This window comes from Populus alba, chromosome 8 (genome assembly GCF_005239225.2).
Source record: "Populus alba chromosome 8, ASM523922v2, whole genome shotgun sequence".
Taxonomy (NCBI): domain Eukaryota; kingdom Viridiplantae; phylum Streptophyta; class Magnoliopsida; order Malpighiales; family Salicaceae; genus Populus; species Populus alba.
In genome coordinates, this window is record NC_133291.1 from 17,413,811 (window position 1) to 17,433,752 (window position 19,942).

Genomic DNA, 19,942 nt, shown 5'->3' on the forward strand with positions numbered 1-19,942 from the left:
TGAAAGAACCGACTTAAGAGTCACGGAGTACTGTTATCCGCCATTTGACCGGGGTGAGAGACTAGCAAAACAAAAGTCACATAAAAACAATGTGAGAAAAAGAATCAATCTTTATATACAGGATCACCTAATTTAATAGAGTCATTTTCAACTGAAAAATTATCAAAATAAACTTTCAAACGATGGCCATTTACCTTGAAAACATTACCATTCTTTGGATTTTCAATATCATAGGCCCTATATGGATACACATGTTTCAAAATAAAAGGACCGCTCCATCTTGATCTTAGTTTTCTAGGAAATAAATGGAGTCGAGAATTGTAAAGCAAGACTTTTTGACCAACATTGATTGTTTTTCTTAGTATTTTCTTATCATAAAACTCTTTGATTCTTGCTTTATGAATTCTTGAATTGTCATATGCATCATTTCTTATTTCCTCAAGCTCATTTATTTGCAATTTTCATAGCTGACTAGCATCATCAATGTTTGAATTGAAAGCTTTAATAGCCCAATAAGCTTTATATTCAATTTCCACAGGCAAGTGACAAGGTTTTCCATAGACTAGTCTATAAGGTGACATACCTAATTATGTTTTATACGCAGTTCGATAAGCCCAAAGTGCATCATTAAGTCTTAAAGACCAGTCTTTCCGTTTAGGGTTCATCGTTTTCTCCAAGATCTGTTTGATTTCCCTATTAGCAAGTTCTACCTGTCCACAGGTCTGAAGGTGACAAGGGGTGGCAACTTTGTGTGTGATTCCATATTTTTTCATTAAAAACTCAAATGGCTTGTTGCAGAAATGTGTTCCACCATCACTTATCATGGCTCGATGGATTCCAAATCGACTTAAAATGTTTTCTTTCAAAAACTTTATCACTGTTTTGTGATCATCGTTTCAACTTGGAATTGCCTCTATCCATTTTGAAATATAATCTACTGCGACCAATATATACAAGAAACCAAATGATGGAGGAAATGGACCCATGAAATCTATACCCTAACAGTCAAAGATCTCAATGACAAGAATAGGATTTAAAGGCATCATGTGACGTTTCGAAATAGATCCCAACTTTTGACAATTTTCACAAGTCTTACAGAATGCATGAGTCTTTGAACATGGTGGGCCAGTAAAATCCACTTTGTAAGATTTTTACAGTTGTCTTTCTTGATGAGAAATGACCCCTACATGCCTTAGAATGATAAAATTTAATAACACTACTTACCTCATTGTCAGGAATGCATCTTTGAAATATTTAATCGGGATAATATTTGAATAAATAAAGGTCATCTCAATAAAAGTTCTTCACTTCGTTCAAGAACTTTCTTTTATCTTGGGTACTCCAATGAGCTGCTAATTGTCCTGAAACAAGAAAATTAATAATTTTAGCAAACCAAGGCATTGTAGAGACATGAAATAAAGATTCATCAGGAAAGTAGTCATCGATTGATGTGATGTCAGATCTCAAATCGGTTGTCAATCTTGACAAATGATCTGCGACAACATTTTCAGTGTCTTTCTTATCTTTGATTGTGATATCAAATTCTTGAAGTAACAAAATCCACTGCACCAATCTAGCCTTAGAATCTTTCTTAGAGAGAAGATATTTCAATGCTGCATGATCACTAAAAACAACAACAGGTGAGCCAACAAGGTAAGATCTGAACTTGTCACATACAAATACTACTGCAAGTAATTCTTTTTCAGTGGTAGTGTAATTCATTTAAGCATTATTTAAAGTTTTACTTGCATAGTAAATCACATAAGGTTTCTTATCTTTTCTTTGTCCCAAGACAGCACCCACGACATAATCACTAGTGTCACATATTATTTCAAAAGGTAGTGACCAATCAGAAGGTTGAATGACAAGAGCAGAAGTAAGCAAGTTTTTAAGTTTAACAAAGGCTTTTTCATATTGTTCAGTCCATTCATAAACATTTTTCTTTGTTAGAAGGTTACATAATGGTTTAGATATGACACTAAAATCTTTGATGAACCTTCTGTAAAAACCAGCATGTCCTAAGAATGATCTAACATCTTTAACAGATTTTGGTGTTGGTAAGTTAGCAATTAACTCGATTTTAGATTTGTCAACCTCAATTCCTTTTGATGAAATAATGTGAATAAGTACAATGCCATTTGTTACCATAAAGTGATATTTTTCCCAATTCAGTACAAGATTCTTCTCTTCACACCTGTTCAAAACCTTTTCCAAGTTAGTTAAACAATCATCAAATGAATCACCAAAAATAGAAAAATCATTCATAAAAATCTCAAGAAAACGTTCAACCATATCACTGAATATGCTAAGCATGCTAAACATAATCCAAAAGGCATTCTTTGATATGCAAAAGTACCAAATGGACATGTGAAAATAGTCTTCTCTTGATCTTCCAATGCAATTTCAATTTAATTGTAACCTGAATAGCCATCTAGGAAACAATAAAATTCATGACTTGCAATTCTTTCTAGGATTTGATCCATGAAAAGTAAAAGGGAAATGATCTTTTCTAGTCATTGAATTAAGTTTCCTATAGTCAATGCACATACGCCAACCAGTAATAGTCCTAGTTGGAATTAACTCATTTTTCTCATTTGTTATCACAGTGACTCCAAACTTTTTGGGTACAACTTGGGTAGGACATACCCATTTGCTGTCAGAAATAGGATAAATGATTCCATTATCTAGAAGCTTAATGACTTCATTTTTCACTACTTCTTTCATATTAGGATTAAGTCTTCATTGCATTTCTCTAGATGGTTTAGCATTTTCCTCCAAATAAATCTTATGTGTGCAAATCAAAGGACAAATTCCTTTTATGTTAGCTATGGTCCATCCTAATGCATTTTTGTGCATTTTTAGAGTTTGTAATAACTTACCTTCTTGATGTGCATTAAGTTTAGAAGAGATTATTACCAGAAAAGTTTCATTTTCTCCCAAAAATGAGTATTTAAGATTGAATGGTAATGACTTCAAATCAGGTTTTGGTGGTTAAACACTTGAAGGTATAGACTCAATTGATCGTGGTGGCAATTCTTCAATTTGTGGTCTCCAATTATATGCCTTTGCTTCTTCCTAAAAATAGATCATTTGCAACTCGTCAGGTTCATCAATCTCAGTTTCATTAGAAGTGGTTTGAAATTGATCATGAATATTTTTTAATAAAGTTCACTTCTTGTAAATCATTATCATCTCCAAGTTGCTTGTAAATGTTGAAAATATTCATCTCCAATGTCATATTTCCAAATGATAGCTTCATCAGTCCATTCCTACAATTAATCAATGCATTAGAAGTGGCAAGAAATGGACGTCCTAAAATGACAGGAATTGAATTACATGCTTTAACAGGTTGTGTATCCAAGACAATAAAATCTACAGGGTAAATAAATTTATTAACTTGTACTAACACATCCTCAACTATTCCTCTAGGCACTTTTACAAATCTATCAGCAAGTAAAAGAGTTACAGAAGTTGGTTTTAACTCACCTAGATTGAGACTTTGAAAAACCGAATATGGAAGTAAATTCACACTAGCTCCAAGATCAAGTAAAGCTCTTTTAATTTTATGTTCTCCAATAAAGTAAGAAATTATAGGACAACTAGGATCTTTATATTTTAAAGCATTAGTGTTATGAAGAATAACACTTACTTGTTCGGCTAAGAGGGTGTTTGGGAGTGCTTTTCAAAAGCGCTTCCGAAAAAAATTTGAATTTTTTTTTTTTGCTTTAAATTAATATGTTTTTGATGTTTTCAAATCATTTTGATGTGCTGATCTCAAAAATGATTTTTAAAAAATAAAAAAACATTATTGGCATGCTTTTCTAAGTGAAAAGCACTTTGAAAAGCAGCAACAACAACCACACTCCCAAACACGCTCTAAAAATACTTTTTTTTTCACATTCAGTTTTCTCTTTAGTGCATAGATCTTTCAAATATTTAGCATAGGAAGGTACCTGTTTAATAACATCCAACAAAGGTATATTGATCCTTACCTGTTTGAAAGTTTTAAGAATTTCAGAATTCTGATTGACTTTCCTTTGTTTGGTCATGGCATGAGGAAATGGAAGTGCTGGCAAAGAATTAATCTTTTCTTTACAATATTCAGATTCAACCCCTTCCTTACCCTCATAGATTGACTCATCATCTTTCTCACAAGGTTCAAGAGTGGGTTTTTCAATTATCTTACCAATGCGAAGAGTGATGATTGATTTGACTTAATCTATACGTTCACTTCCGGAACTACTTGCATTTGCATTGTATTGCCCCTTTTGGATTTTACTGTGGTTGAGATGGAAACTTACTTTTCTCTTGAAAACTGAGAGCAGATGTGAATTTTGCAAGAGTATCTTTAAAATTTATCATGCTTTGAGCAAGTTGAGTGTTGATTGTCTCTTACTTTTCAATGAATACATGCAATGTTTCCTTAAGATTTCTTCTAGGAGGTGGAGCATAAGGAGGTGCATATCCATGAGGATTTTGGAAATTATAGTGTGCTTCAAACGGTGGTTGTAAAGTTTGGGCATTATTGTTATCATTTTTCCAACTAAAATTTAGGTGATTTCTCCAACCAAGATTGTATGTTTGCGTGTATAGGTTATGATTGGGCCTTTGGAAACTATTTAAAGCATGAGCTTGTTCATAGAGGCATTCCTTGAAAGAAAGCAAAGTTGGATAGTCATTGGTTGCATGTTTATTTGTTTCACAGATTTGACACACAATGTCTTGAACAGATTATAATTGACCACTCTTTTTCAATTCTAGTGCCTCGACGTTTCTAGCTAAAGATACAAACTTGGATTGGAGGTCATGATCTTCCCTAAGGTTATACATAGGGGTGAGCATTTTCGGTTCGGTTCGGTTTTGAACTGAAAAAAACAACCAAATCGGTTCTTTTTTAAAAAAAAAAAAAACAAAACCGAGTCAAACCGACTGGTTTCGGTCTGGTCCAGTTCGGTTCTTGATTTCAAAAAACCGAGAAAACCTATATGCTCGTATTTCAAAATTTCTTGCAAAATAAACATGGTTTTTCCTATATTTTTCAAATATCCAAATGCCAAAAATCCAAACCCGATTTTTTAAAATCAAAACCCCAAATCTTCTTATACAAATAAATCTTATCTTCCCTGCATTTTCACCCTAAGAAGTGGTATCCTCCACTCCTTGCTGCAACAACATGCGCTGGGATTGTGGCTTTCACATGGCAATGGTTCACTTTCCGCAAACCTTCAAGAGCCCTGAGAGCAGCCTTCTAGCTTAGCCCCTTGCTAACCTGTGCAGTAGGCATGCTGTTTGAATTAATTAGCTCTACTGCAAGTTTAACAATACTTTTTCGCATTCAAGAATTTCAGAGACGTGGAGCTTAACAATCATTTGAAGCTAACTTCATCTCGCTTGCTGACTCCAGATTCATTGTTTTAGATTGAAAATTTGAACCACGACCAGACATACCACTTCTTAGGGAGAGGGGGCTGCTGGGAGAGGGTGAGAGGGGGTTGCGACTAGGGTTAAGAGGGGGGTAATTTTTCTATTTATAGTTCCTTTTTTTTTAACCGGTTCGGTTCGGTCCAGGTTAACCGGTTCCTGCATTACAAAATCAAAAACCGAACCGAACTGGGATTTTTCCTAACTATTCTAATCGGTTTAATCGGTTTTTTTTCTCGGTTCTATTTTTTTGGTTAATTTTTTCTCGGTTTTCCGGTTTTTTTGCACACCCTTAATTATACATACCTCCACTAGATGTATGAGGTTGGGTTTTACTTGGTGCCTCATAAGTGCCCATAGCGTTCCAATTTTGCGCATTTTCAGCTAGCAAGTCTAGGCACTTTATTGCTTTATTAGGGTCTTTATCTTCAAAAGTTCCATTGCACATCCATTCAACCATTTGCCTATCTTTAGGTGTTAACCCTTCATAAAATTGTGAAACCAATCTCTATGTTTCAAAACTATGATGAAGGCAAGTATTAAGCAAGTCTCGATACCTATCCCAACATTGGTAAAATGTTTCACCTGGTTTTTAAGTGAAAGTGGTTATTTGTCTTTTGAAATAGTTGGTTTTGTGAGATGGAAAAAACTTCTTTAAAAATTATTGTTGCATTTCATCCCAAGCACGAATAGATCCTGACCTAAGATTTTGTAGCCATGTTTTAGCTTTATCTTTTAATGAAAAAGGAAAAAGCTTTAATCTAATGGTATTCATGCTACAATTTAAGTCATTATAGGTGTTACAAACTTCTTCAAATTCTCTCAAATGCAAGTATGGATTTTCTAGATCTAAGCCATAAAAAGAAGGTAAAAGTTGAATAATGCTTGACTTAAAATTAAAATGGGATGCATCAGGAGGGAAAACTATGCATGAGGGTGCACTTGTTCTTGTGGGATTCATATGGTCTCTAAGTGTCTTAATACGGTTATTCTCATTATTCTCATTATTCTCTAAGTGCTGTTGATTTTGGTGTCACCAGTGACATGACCAAAAGAGTGATGTCTTCTCCCAAGTGTAGGAGTGTCGAAGTAATAAATAACCCGGCAAGACCGAGGTCGAACCACAAAGAGGTTAATTGTATAAATTATAAATAACAATACAACAACAACAACAACAATAACAATAATAGTAATAGTAATAATAATATTAATAGTAATAATAATAATAATAATAATAATAATAATAATACTCAGTACGTGGCATTGTTATACCTAAGAATGATCTAAAAGATCGGGTCACAGGTTTCCAGCCTATATACTGAGTTTATAAAAAGATCAAAGAGATATATTATATAATATAAACAGATTTCTTATGCGAATGAACAAGGCAATACCAACAATGTCAGGATCCTTGATCAAACACAGAGCATACTTAACGTACATAAAATATAACAAGAATGTAAATAGTAGTAGTAATAGTAGTAGTAGGAGGAGCAGTAGCAGTAGCAGTAGTAGTAGTAATAATAAAAAAGAAGAGGAAGCAGAGATTAATGTAAGGATTAAACAATGATAAAAATGAATGTCAAAGTTAAAGGATCCACTAATGGTATTTCAAACAAGTATAGTATAAATTCTTATTACTTAATTTGGAAACTACACACGAAGGAGGTTCCAATCGGATAATTTGTTATTAATAGCTCATTATAAATTGTTAACATGATCATATTAATTATCTTATTTACATAACACCAAACTTTTAAATATTGTCAGGAATTCATGATGTTAACTTATGTTAACAACAAATCAAGTTCCTTTCATAACACAGGTGTAGGTAATACCATACGATTAGGCTATGAGAGTGTCAAGCATTTGTTGTACCAAGTGTTATACAACACAAATCTAGATTAACCATTTAACAAGCAAGGTATTAAGAATTACTAAGATAAAAAGATAAGACATGTTAATATTAAACATTAAGGTCCATGTTGAGTTTACACTATACTTATTCTTACACCATTAGTGTAACCTTTTCACTTTGACATAATAAACTTAGCTTGACATAATGAAGAAGAGAAACATAAATAAATAAAACAAGAATATAATTAAGATACAAGTTAACTAAGGAAAGAAAAGGAAATGAAAAACATAAACAAGATATTAATGAAAGCAAAACTTAAGAATTACAAAAAAAAAAATATAAAGAGAGAAATAAAGAGCATGATCTTGATCTAAATAACCAAGCCCCTAAATGCATGGCAAATGCCTTCTTTTATAGGCTAAAATTCAGAATTATTGATTTGATGACTAAATGTTGAGTGGGTGGCCAACTCTTGACTTTGTGAAAATCCTTATCTTCTTATCTGAATAAAACAAAATTGCTAACATCCAAACTAGGACCACTGGAAAACATGAAAGTTGTAGGACATTGTCTCGAATTTCCATAAAAAAAAAATGGAGGTCATTTGAACTTCTAGAACTCCAGATATGGGTCAAACACTGAATAGTGTTCGGGTTGCAAGACAGATTCGGACTTCTTTATTATTGCTATAATTTGGACTTGCAAACGGCCTTTTTATATCTTGGTGTCCATATGAAAGTTGTAGGCCTATGTCTTGTTGAATCTGTGTAAAAATATGAGATCATTTTGACATCTAGAATTTGAGATATGACCCAATTACCGAACAATGTTCTAGTTTGGACTGCACCAACATCTCTTTTCTAAGTTTGGCCCTCTCTTTGTCCTTTCAATTTCCATACTTGAGTTCATCAATCAATCCTTTGATTTATGTGATAGGCCTGCATTTAAGATGAACATTTACATATATTAAGGCATTTTATAGTATTAGACTTGTTATTATAAAACATACTTTAGTTAAGGAGTTATTGATACTTTAAATGCAAAATGATGATATAAAACCTTGATAAATATGCACTTTTAAGTACTAATCAACCAGCGAATCAATTTTCACTACTGATTTTTGTGTCATCAGTGAAATAGTTTTCATTGTCGAATTATGTGCCACCAGCAAATTAGTTTCTGCTGCTAATTTATGTGTCACCAGCGAACCAGTTTTCACTCCCAAATTCTGTCACCAGCGAACTAGTTTTCGCGGCTGAATTCTATGTTACTAGCAAACCAGTTTTCACTGCCGATATTTTGTGGTAGACTTCTATATCAATAGTGATTTAAATGCCTATAATGAATTCATTATATGATTGTGTAATATGTGAAGCACTTAGCTTCGACTAATAGCATTCGAGATGGATGACCGGGTTGTGATTGATGATTAGCTTCGACTAATGACATCCGAGATGGATGATCGGGTTGTGTTTGATGATTAGGTTTGGCTAATAGCATCTTAAGGGGATGGTTGGGATGAATTGATTATTAGCTTTGGCTAATAGCATCCAAAGGGGATGATCGGGTTGTGATTGATGATTAGCTTTGGCTAATGGCATTATAAGGGGATGGCTATGATGAATTGATAATTAGCTTCAGCTAATGACATTCTAGATGGATAGCTGGGTTATATTGATGATTAGTCTAAGCAAATGGCATCCTAGAGGGATAACCTGGTTGAATATGACGATTAGCTTTGGCTAATGACATCCTAGATGGATGGTCGAGTTGATTATGATGATTTGCTTAGGCTAATAGTATCCGCAAAAGATGACGAGTTTGATTTTGTGATTAGTTTTGGTTAATGGCATCCGAGACAAATAACCGAGTTTAGATGTTGTGATTAGCTACGGCTAAAAGCATCTAAGGTGGATGACCAGGTTAAAGTGAAGTAATTAACCCTGATCGATGATTAAACTTCTACCCTACAACTTTCATGAAGAGGTTGGGGCATATAAGTGAGACTAATACATTTAATAAAATAATAAGGATTGTACAATGCATATGAAAAATAAATGAAAGAATGTACTTATTTTTAGTTGATAACAAAAAGTAACGATAATGTTCTTCTAGTTGTTTTTTATCATGTTTAGATTATTTACAATTTTTGTATCCATGTTGTTTTTGTAACAAGGACATCACACAATCAAGGTGCGTAGGAAAGCTCGTTCAACGGGTTCATGTATTTTAAAAGGTGGTATATAATAATATGTTTTTAGGTGTTATGTATTTGATAAGAACAAACGAACTAGTTGAATATTTGTCATTCGACATTGTTGTAAACATTAGTATCGAAAATTGTAATGGAATACGAATGCAAAAGTATGATCTTGTAAACATGATGTGGTGAATGTGTATATGTGATATTCTCTCTTATGAGAATGTTGTATTGTGAAATCACATGAGTATTACACTACACTAAGAGATGAATTCTATTACGATAAATCCTAAATATCCTTACAGGGATGTGTATTGTCACTTTTTATGGGATAATGATTTACATTACCTTATGTGGGTAAAACCTTGCTAATGAATAGAATGCATTCATAAATTCATATAATGATATTGTGAAAAACATCAAGAACCTAACAACTTTCACACAAAAAATTCCACTGATTTTTTGCTATGAAAAAGCCAGGTTGTTGCAAAATTCATTTTAATTTGTGCTATCAAGTAAGATATAAAGATTTATATAATTTGCACTAAAATGAATCATTATGAACTAAGTCTCCACTTGCTTTGTATCTTGGACTTATTAATGGATTTTTTCATTTAATTCTTTATGCTTGTTAATGTGATCTTCATATAAAACTTGTTTAAATTTATTCTCAACCAAACATATTATTAGTCAATTTTCATTTAGTTGTTATTATCACTATTAGCATGTAACCCAAAGGTTAACATTGTTTGCACTCAGTAATGAACAATTTAGTTTGAAGGACAAATGGTTGAATCCTTGACTATAATATAATATGCTTTCTTTGTTTAGACTTCATTCTTTTATTATTTTGTTTTTATAATTTATTGTTTATTAGATATGGGGAAAACTAGTCCTTTTGATTTATGTTAAAATATATTGTTTGGATATCCAAAAAGGATAATGCTTTATTTAGAAAATAAATTTAGCTAACTATTGGATAAAGAATAAAGAAAACCTTTTTATTTCACTTATATTGTGAAAAAAAAAAAAAAACCAAAAATGCATAATAGTTAATAAAAGAGGAACCTTTTTGTTTCCCTTATATTATGGCCTCACTTTAAAAAAAATATTGATTGGGAGAATGATTGTTGAAGTTTTGAACTACGCTTACTTAGTTAAAAGACAGAATTATAACTATTATTTATTATATGAAGCTCATTAACAACTTTAATAATGTGTATTTAGTGTAGTAGTGGTTGCTTTTTAAAATGTTTTTCATTCTAAAATATATTAAAATAATAATTTTTTTTAGTTGTTAAAAATTATTTTTGATATTAGTGCATCAAAATAATCTGAAAATAAAAAAAAATATTAATTTGAAAAAAAAATAAAAAAAAATTTAATTTTTTTTGAAAAATATTTTTAAAATACAAAAACGATAAATATTGAAGTCTCGTTCCTTGCAGTAAATGCAGACTAGGGTTTTGATCAATGCGATAAACTCAAGAATGATGGACAGTCAGCAGGAAAATGGAGTCTGGGAGCATTATTAGAGAATTTTTGGCAGTTTGATGCCTCGCTACAATTTTAACAGTCCAAGACAGCAGCCTGCTGGCGATGGCAGTGCCCATCGAGATCCCCCGAGGTCAGACTTGTGCTGGCGTGCCAAAGGCCCCAACTATACCCCTTTATACGATGCATCTAAGAGGGGGAAAAAAAAAAAAAAAACAATGCAAAACAGGATAAGGTAAAGAATTAGTGCCACAAACAATTAAGTCCACTGCAAATGCTGGTTCCTGGTACATAATTATGATGGGCAAGGAGAAGAAAATGGCCAGAAGAATACGTAATAAGTATTATCAGAACACAAGCCCATGGCACTGCACAAATGCAAGGACAAGTAAACAGTTATACATAATCAAGGCTTACAAATACAGTCCCGAGAACTATCCGTCCAACACACATAAACCACACTTGAGAGATCTCTGCTCTTGCGGACTATCCGTCCAATATACATATACACATGAACATGATGATTGAATGATTCAGTCATAATATATCTCGCATGATTCTGAGCGCCCAAAAATGGTGTAGCGATTATTTGCAACATTGTCATATACAAAATCCCTCAAGAACCTGCAACAAGCATCCAGAGGAGGAAAATTTTAATGGACATATCTCATCTCTCCGTGTCAGAATTGGTATCCTAACCAGCTCCAAACTGACTGACAAAACTACACGAAGGTTATGGAAAGAGATGGCTTACAGAGGAACAATCTGTAGGAAAAATGCTAGCTGGGGAAATGGTAAGTCTATGTATTCCATAATCTTCAACACAGCTTCCGACTTGATATGTGATCTAAAGATTCACCTTAAAGTATTAGCTCTCCACACTCATTCTTTCTCTAAGCACATCCACAATCTATAACTTGTAATACATTCGTCAACCAAATGAATCAATGAAGAAACTTTGAAGCATGCAAACTAACCCCAGTCACCATGTTTTACGCTAAAAAGAAAAAGAAAAGGAATTGATCTTGAGAAAATGCTTAGTAGTAATATATATGTTCATTAATTACCTATCTCTCTCAACAAGCACAACACTTGAAATATCATCAGGAGCTCTTCCGGACCTCCTCAACAGTTTTCTCCCTGCCTCACTCTGGAGAGCCTCATACCTTATTCTCCTGTCCATGATGAGTGAACAAGAAAAGATAAACTTCTGAGAGGAAAAATCAATAGCATCTATTCCAAGAAAGAAATGTAAAAGGCCAAGATCCTTCATTACAAGCTCAGAGCTCATCTTGTGCGCAAACTCAAGAAGAAAGGTAGTTTCTTGTGCCCACAGGTAAGATGAGACAATCGATTACACATTAAGACAAAGAATGCAAAGCTAAACAACTCCAATCGCAAGCCTGATTAAAGAAACTAAAGAAATCCAAAATTATAGTATATTTTGGCCATCTAATAGAAAGAAGGCAAATTAAGTAGCCAACTGTCCAGATTGCTCATAATCCTTGCATTTAACATCAAACCCCCAAGCACAAAACGTAGAATTTCAACATCCTATCCATCAATTAACCAGAGATCACCATCATATGCTAAAATTAATGCAAGGGAGGTCATTATTATACATAACAAACTGACCTATTTCGGTCATTATCTCGCACAAACCTTACACCTCCATTACAGAGGTTACACACACCTGCAGCCATGACAAATAGATATTTGAAAACAAAGATAGATGTGTAATTGATTGACACGAAAAGCAGCTACGATTCAGCCGTACCATCAAATAACATGATTGGTCGCGAGTCTTTCTCGAAGAAGCCACTAGTTGCTTCAACCCAGTTAACTGCACTGTCATTTCTAGGAGGAGATTGAGTGGCAAAAGTGGCGATTCTTCGTTTATCATGAATGCTAGGTGTCAGCCTTAATAGTGTGCAGCTGCCTGAACCAAGAACTGCCATTGGAGACAGGCAAAGCAAGGTTATATGAATCTGTCAGTGACCACGTTTCTGTTTCCCAGTAATTGCTACTAACGACTCGATTTTTTTCTTCAGTTACAGCAATACCCCTGTTTTCTTTTCTTTTTCTTTTCTTTTCTTTTTTTTTTTTTAATTTTCCACATCCTTCCTAGGATTTTTTTTTATTATTATAAATTATATATCTGAAATGGATGTATCATATAATAATTCTTTCTTTTTTCATTGTTCATTTTGTGATTAAGGACATTCTTAAATTAAATTCTCTTGCACCAGGGCTGATTATACGTGTTTTATCGTTATTAAGAAATTCAACAATTTATAGATTCATGGGTATTTCTGTGTTATAAGAGAAGGGGCAGGATCGTGATTTCAAGTCCTGGTGACGTGGCTCCATGCTTTTTTAGCACGTGATTTAGGAGAGACCACTAATATAACAAGGAGAATCAAGCTTGTGGTCGTGGGTTTTCTTCTTCTTCTTCTTCTTCTTCTTCTTTTTTTTTTTTTTAAACATCAATTGTAGTCCCTAATAGATAGTGACAAGTTGTATATAATAATTCCAAATTATATTTGCCTAAACTAACATATTCTTAAAAATAAGGAAACATTCAAATTAATAATTTTTTTTTATTATCATATCTCAGTTTAAGTGACTAGACTTTTTTTGTAGACAAATCTTTGTAAAGTGATCTTTATGCTTAAATATAAAATATTAACTAGAAATTTTTGTTATCATCTGAAAAAATAAGTAATTATTAAATATCTAGAAGATTAGCTGCATTAAGCATTCTCTCAGAATATAGACATAACATTCCAGTTAGTAGATATTAAATACCTAGAAAGTTGTCCGTGTTACTCGCATTGAATTAATTTTTCCAAAATATTTTTTAAAGTGATTTGACACCGTCTAAATTACATATATTCTTAAAAAAAAAAAAAAATCTAGCGCGCATTCTCAGAAAGATAAAATAAATAAATAACAAGATAAAAATAAATAATAAATAATAGCTAAATAAAATAAAAAGCATGCTACATCGTTTTTTGTTTTATTTTTCAATATATTATCACGTCACAGGTGTTTGTCTGTGGTGGGTGCGTGGCTGGCTGGCTTTTGACGAGGATGAGGGGCTAGAAATCGCGGTGGCGTTCGTTTGGATCGGGTTTCAGGGCAGTTCGTTTGTTTGGAGGTGGTGGTTTGGTGGTCAAGGAGGATACGTTGGCTTGGTTTAACAAAAAAAGACAAGAGAGGAGAGGGCTGTGTCGGTTAGAAGATGGGAGCTATGGGCGTGTGTTTGGGAGAGAAAGTGGCAGTGGCGGCTGTGGTGTGGAGGAGATGAGGGAGATAGTGGTGTGGATTTGCAGTCTCTTTCAGCAGGGGGGAGGTGAAGGTGGGAGTTAGTTTTCTCGGTGGTGGCAGCTGTGATTTGATGAGGAAGAAACGATGGCGGCCAAGATCGGAATTGAATTTATTTGCAATCATCTGAATTCACTTAAATTGAATTTAGAGGTCTTAAAGAAATTTTATTGCTTGTTAAAAATAAAATTTTAAATGAAATTTAATTTTAAGAAATAATTTAGAGGTAAAACATTTAATAGCAAAACTTAATTTACTAAATTAATTCTTTCTAATATTAAAAATAATATTATAAAGTTAAATTCAAATTAAATTATTAATTAATTTCAAATCACTGAATTGAATTACATTCTAGATACGATTTGGTTTTAAAAGGTGTGGAGTCTTTTTTTCTGTAGACCGAGATAGAATTTAAAATACTACACAAAGACAAATTTATTCTTTTCTTTTAAAGTTAAATTTGATAAAAAAAAATCTAAAATTAAAATTTGAGAAGTATTAGCTAAATTTATCAGAAACATATATTATAAACCCCATCCTAAAACCGGTAAATCAATGAATTTCAATTGAGAAATGATAATTAGAAAGAAAAATTGCAATGGATAAAAATGAAATTTTTTAGTAATTTAATTTAAATTTTGAATAAAATAAAGTAATAAAATAAAATATCAACCCAGTAAAAAATCATATAAATTCATTAGTTGGGTAAAATAATTATAAAAAAATTATAATTAAGTAAAAAATAGTTATACAATAATAAAAATAGAATGGGATTTTTAAAAATATCTCTTAACCACAACAAAAAAAAAATTATTTAAAAAAAAAACTGTTGAGAAACCCTGAAATTTGAAAAACATGGATAGGTAACAGCTCGGGATATTTTTTTTCAAAATAAAATACACACACACACACACATATATATATATATATTAAAATGGTAACTAAGGTAAGTTTTGAAAGACCCATGCTCTACAAATCTTATGGTACTCCCACATATTTCTATATATGAAGTTAATTTTTCTTTTTTGTTTGGTCAGGCTTTTACGTTCAAAAAGTCACAAAATTATACATGGGAGAAATATGATAAATATAAAAGAGTTGAGGAATTGAAATTTAATGGTGATTTTTACCATCGCAACTGAGCCGCAATCCTTCTAAGCTGAACTTCTTTATTGAGTATCCTGTTTGAAAAATATAATTATAATTATTTTTAAAAATATTTTTTATTTAAAAATAAATTAAAATAATATTTTTTAAAAAAAAATTAGTGTATCAAAATATATTAATTTAAAGTAAATAAATTGCTAACAAAGGTGGTATAAATTTGTGAAAGGTGAGTGAATCACCGTATAATTGAGTTCTTTAATTTCATATCAGTTTTTGATTTTTTTTTTTTTGGATGAGTTAAATTATGTTTTGAGATGAAAATGAATTTAGAGTTACTCAAAGGTTTCTGATAGAAAAATATTTAAAAAATTGAGAAAAAATTATGTCGGGTGTTATTAAAAAAAATCTTATTCTAAATTTAAATTTTATATATACATTCAATAAAATAGTTCAAGCAATAAATACAAAAAATAAATGTTAAAAAACAATTGTGAACACTAAATAAAGACTAATTTATAAAATTAAAACATAAATGTAAATTAATATATCTAATTTTGTGCCAAGCGCTTAATTTTTTTATTATTTAACTACATGTGAATAATTATTTTATAAGAAGAGTAATAATTTAAATCTCATTAAAATAAACTGTTTTTTTTATTATAATTTCTTTTTTGTATTAATATTTTCCACAAAAGAATCTATTTTTTTCTATATTACTTATTAAATAAAAATAAAAAGCAATCAAAATACATATAGAAAGAGATATACTCATTGTCTAGCTTAAGTTTTAAATTAAATTGGTTAAGAATTGACCTAACACAACTCGGTCAAACTTGATTTACATGCTTAGCAAAGCCATCAAATAATTTTTTATTAAAAAAATCATTTGATAAAAACAAACTTATTCAAAAATTGTTGGTTGAATTATTTTTTTTTAATATAAAAAAACTGTGTTGGATGTTATTAAGAAAAAATCTTATTTTGAAATTTTTCATGCAAATTGAAAATTTTACTTTGACTTCATAAATAAAATTACCAACAAAAATTTTAAAAATATTAATATTTCTTTAGAAATTCCGTTGATAAAACCTAATATAAGAGACCATGAGCACATCAGAAAGGGTTTTATCATCTTCATTCTTCATTCATCCTCTCTTTATTTTTCTCTCTTCTTCTTCACTTTTATATTTGTTCACGATCCAGGCTAAAATCAAGCATCATCTTTTCTTTTCATCCTAAGGTATGTTGTCTTTTTTTATTTTTCTATTTTGAAGGTTTTTTTAACAATTTCTTTTCATTTATTTTTTTTTTTTTTTTTTTTTTTTTAATTCTCAGCATGCCATAAAGGTCAGAATTTTTCATTCTTTTTTCTTTTTTTATGTGTGTTTTTTACATTCTTTTTAATTTTTTAGTCATTATTTTTGTTCAATTTTGTGTTGAATTTTAGTTGTTATTTCAATAATGTTTTCATTATTTTGAAGAATTTAGTTTTTATTTTTTCCAATTTTGTTCCTTAATTTCAATTAAATGTTTAGGATTAATTTTAATTTTAATTTTTGTTAATTTAGATTATTTTTTTGTAAATTTATGATTAAATATATCACCACTTAGAAAAATGAGAATTTTATGTGAAATTGAATTATTCTAATTTGTTGAAAGAAATTGAATATAATCAATTGGTTTGTAGCATATATGTTATATATTTGCAAGTTAAAATTTTTTGGATAGCCTTCTATATAAGAGAGGTGCTGCCAAATTTTAAAAAAACTAGAAATCTTTTTTTTTTTTTCCTGTTAGCATGTGTAGATGCCATGGGAAAAGTTTATTGTAGGTTGTTAGGACATGATCTCTGCTAATTCTTCTAACAAAAATTATGATAACCACGAGTCATTAAATGCCGACCAAGAACAATAACATTTTTAAAACATGATTGCTACTTGTTCTTGTTTTGTTGTCTTCTTCATTCCAATAAAAAAATTGGACAATCATGAATTAAAATCAAATTGAGCTTTTTAAGCTTAATTTATTTAGCTTAATATGTCTTAGGTAGATTTGATTATCCAAACTCAAACCTTTAAAGTGATGATTTTTCATAGATTTTATGACTTTAAACATTGTTTAATCTCCTTAGAATGCTCTTTTTTCTATATCTCTAAAGAGATGATCATCACATTTGTCTATCCTTGCATTTATTTGTTCGATCTATTATAACCAAAGTTTCATTGACACCAATCTCTAAAATTTTTGGTATCATTGTGATTACAAAGGCTAATAAAACAATGTTAGAAAAACATTACCACCAGGTAAATAATATTTTTTATTGTATTTATCATAAAGTCTATTTAGTGTTGTGGTATCAATTACTTTTTCAAAATCTTAAAAATTATTAAAATAATATTTTTTATTTTTTTATTATATTTTTGTTCTTTAAATATTCTTGATATCTCCAAAATAAAACAATTCAGAGAACAAATATTATAATTACAATTACAAAGCGTCGTCTTTGATTTAAAAAACAACAACCAGAAAGTCCCACATGGACTAGCATAAGTGGTAAGAGCTTTGACTTTTAAGACATGAGCAACGCTTGGGCTCAAAACCTTAAACATGAGGAGGTCTTGCGTTTAATAAGTGTTATAATTTGGTGTCTTTGATTCCATAGAAAACAAGTCTCTTACTAAAGAAGGGCTGGCATAAATAGGAAAGCTTGCTTTAACACGAGTTTAAACTTGTTTAACTGCGGCTTGTATCAAGATATTTTAAAATATAAAAAATAAAAATATATAGAATAATAATTTTTTTAATATTATTATTAAATTTGGTATAATGTTTAAATTTAAAAAATAATAACCTAATTTTTTATTCCGTTCAGTATTGATTCGACATATTAAAGAAACATGTTGGTTAACTTTAATCAGACTATTAAATGTATGGCTTGGATGATTTTTTAAATCAAAAAAAAAGTTTATTGCAATAATGCCAAGCGCGTGTCGTTTATTTATTTATTATTATTTATTTTATTTTAAATCCATAAAGCAAATGTTGTTATCAATGAGAATCAAAACTGAGATCTCTAGACATTGACTCGAATGCAACCAACTGAGCTAAAACAAGAAAATTGTTATCAAGCATGGGTTAAGGTGGAACTAGGAGTTGATTCATCTCCTTTTCTCAAGCATATAGCCTTTGTTATGTTTGAAATTCTCTATTACATAAATCTTTCAGGTGGAAAACACCTCAGCTCGTAGATGTTTAAGATTTATTAGTCGCTGCACATTCATGGAGTTTTCTGCAGCAGCACAAGGTTGATTTCTCGCTACTTTTATTTTTCTGAATGCTATTTTTTTAGCTTTTTCCACATTCCATTTTGCTTTTCCCGTCAGCAAGTTTGGATTGGCTCTGTAACTTTCTGTCGATATGTGCTGGGTGATCGCCAAGTTTGATTGGATACGCTGATGCTATTTTTATGGCTCTTCTGTGACATGAAAAACTCAGCTGGTTTGGGTTTTTTTCTCAGTATTTTCCAAGTGATCCCTACTGCAATCTCTTACTAGCATATGAGTTTTTCCAATGCCTACAGCTCTACTCTCCATCTTGAAATGGATACTTGTCTGAGCGAGACATTGATCCCGGTTGTCACATTTGACATTGAAGCTGCTGTAGAGTGAATATATTAATGGAGGCTTAAGGAATGACGAGAACAGAGAGAGAACACCAGATCGCTAGATCACAAGGCTACATACATGGTTTAGGGGATTTGGTTGTCACATTTGACATTGAAGCTGCTGTAGAATGAATATATTAATGGAGGCTTAAGGAATGACGAGAACAGAGAGAGAACACCAGATCGCTAGATCACAAGGCTACATACATGGTTTAGGGGATTTGGTTGTCACATTTGACATTGAAGCTGCTGTAGAATGAATATATTAATGGAGGCTTAAGGAATGACGAGAACAGAGAGAGAACACCAGATCGCTAGATCACAAGGCTACATACATGGTTTAGGGGATTTGGTTGTCACATTTGACATTGAAGCTGCTGTAGAATGAATCTTTTCTCAGGACAAAAAATGTGAACCTGGTGGGTAAACAGATGGAAATAAACAAGGTTTAACCTGGTGGTGATTATGGCAGTGCAGCAAAGTCTTCACATTTTACAACAGCAGTACAAAGGCACTGCTTTTTTGATCTGTTCAATCTTGGCCTACGTTTTTTACTATGCTAATTCGTCGCAGTCTTAGGTGTGTTCTTCTTTTTATTTATTCCTCTCTACTCTCGGTTTGGCTGTTGATGCTGTGTTGATCTGTTCAATCTTGGCCTCCATTTTTTACTATGCTAATTCATTAATGATCATTTAGTATGTCAAATTTCTGTATTTTTTGTCTTGCTGTGTCCATTTGCTTTTCAAAAACATGTCGTGGTTCCTCATGTTAACCTGGCAAATCTTACTGTGTTTATTGGTTCCTTCATCTTTTTAATGCATCTTCTCCTGCAACCTTACCTCCTGTTTAGTCCATATATTGCATATGCAAA

General features: G+C 31.5%; 1 protein-coding gene across 1 annotated transcript; it reads right to left on the minus strand.

Moving 5' to 3' along the window:
* Window positions 1–11,292: 11,292 nt before the first annotated feature.
* On the minus strand, window positions 11,293–12,993 carry LOC118042375 (DCC family protein At1g52590, chloroplastic). The gene is made up of 5 exons (XM_035050024.2): window positions 12,751–12,993; window positions 12,609–12,666; window positions 12,041–12,148; window positions 11,728–11,820; window positions 11,293–11,597 (listed from the first exon to the last, which is right to left on the minus strand). The coding sequence occupies exons 1-5, from the start codon at window positions 12,929–12,931 to the stop codon at window positions 11,507–11,509; spliced, it is 531 nt and encodes a 176-aa protein (XP_034905915.1). The 5' UTR covers window positions 12,932–12,993; the 3' UTR covers window positions 11,293–11,506.
* Window positions 12,994–19,942: the final 6,949 nt, after the last annotated feature.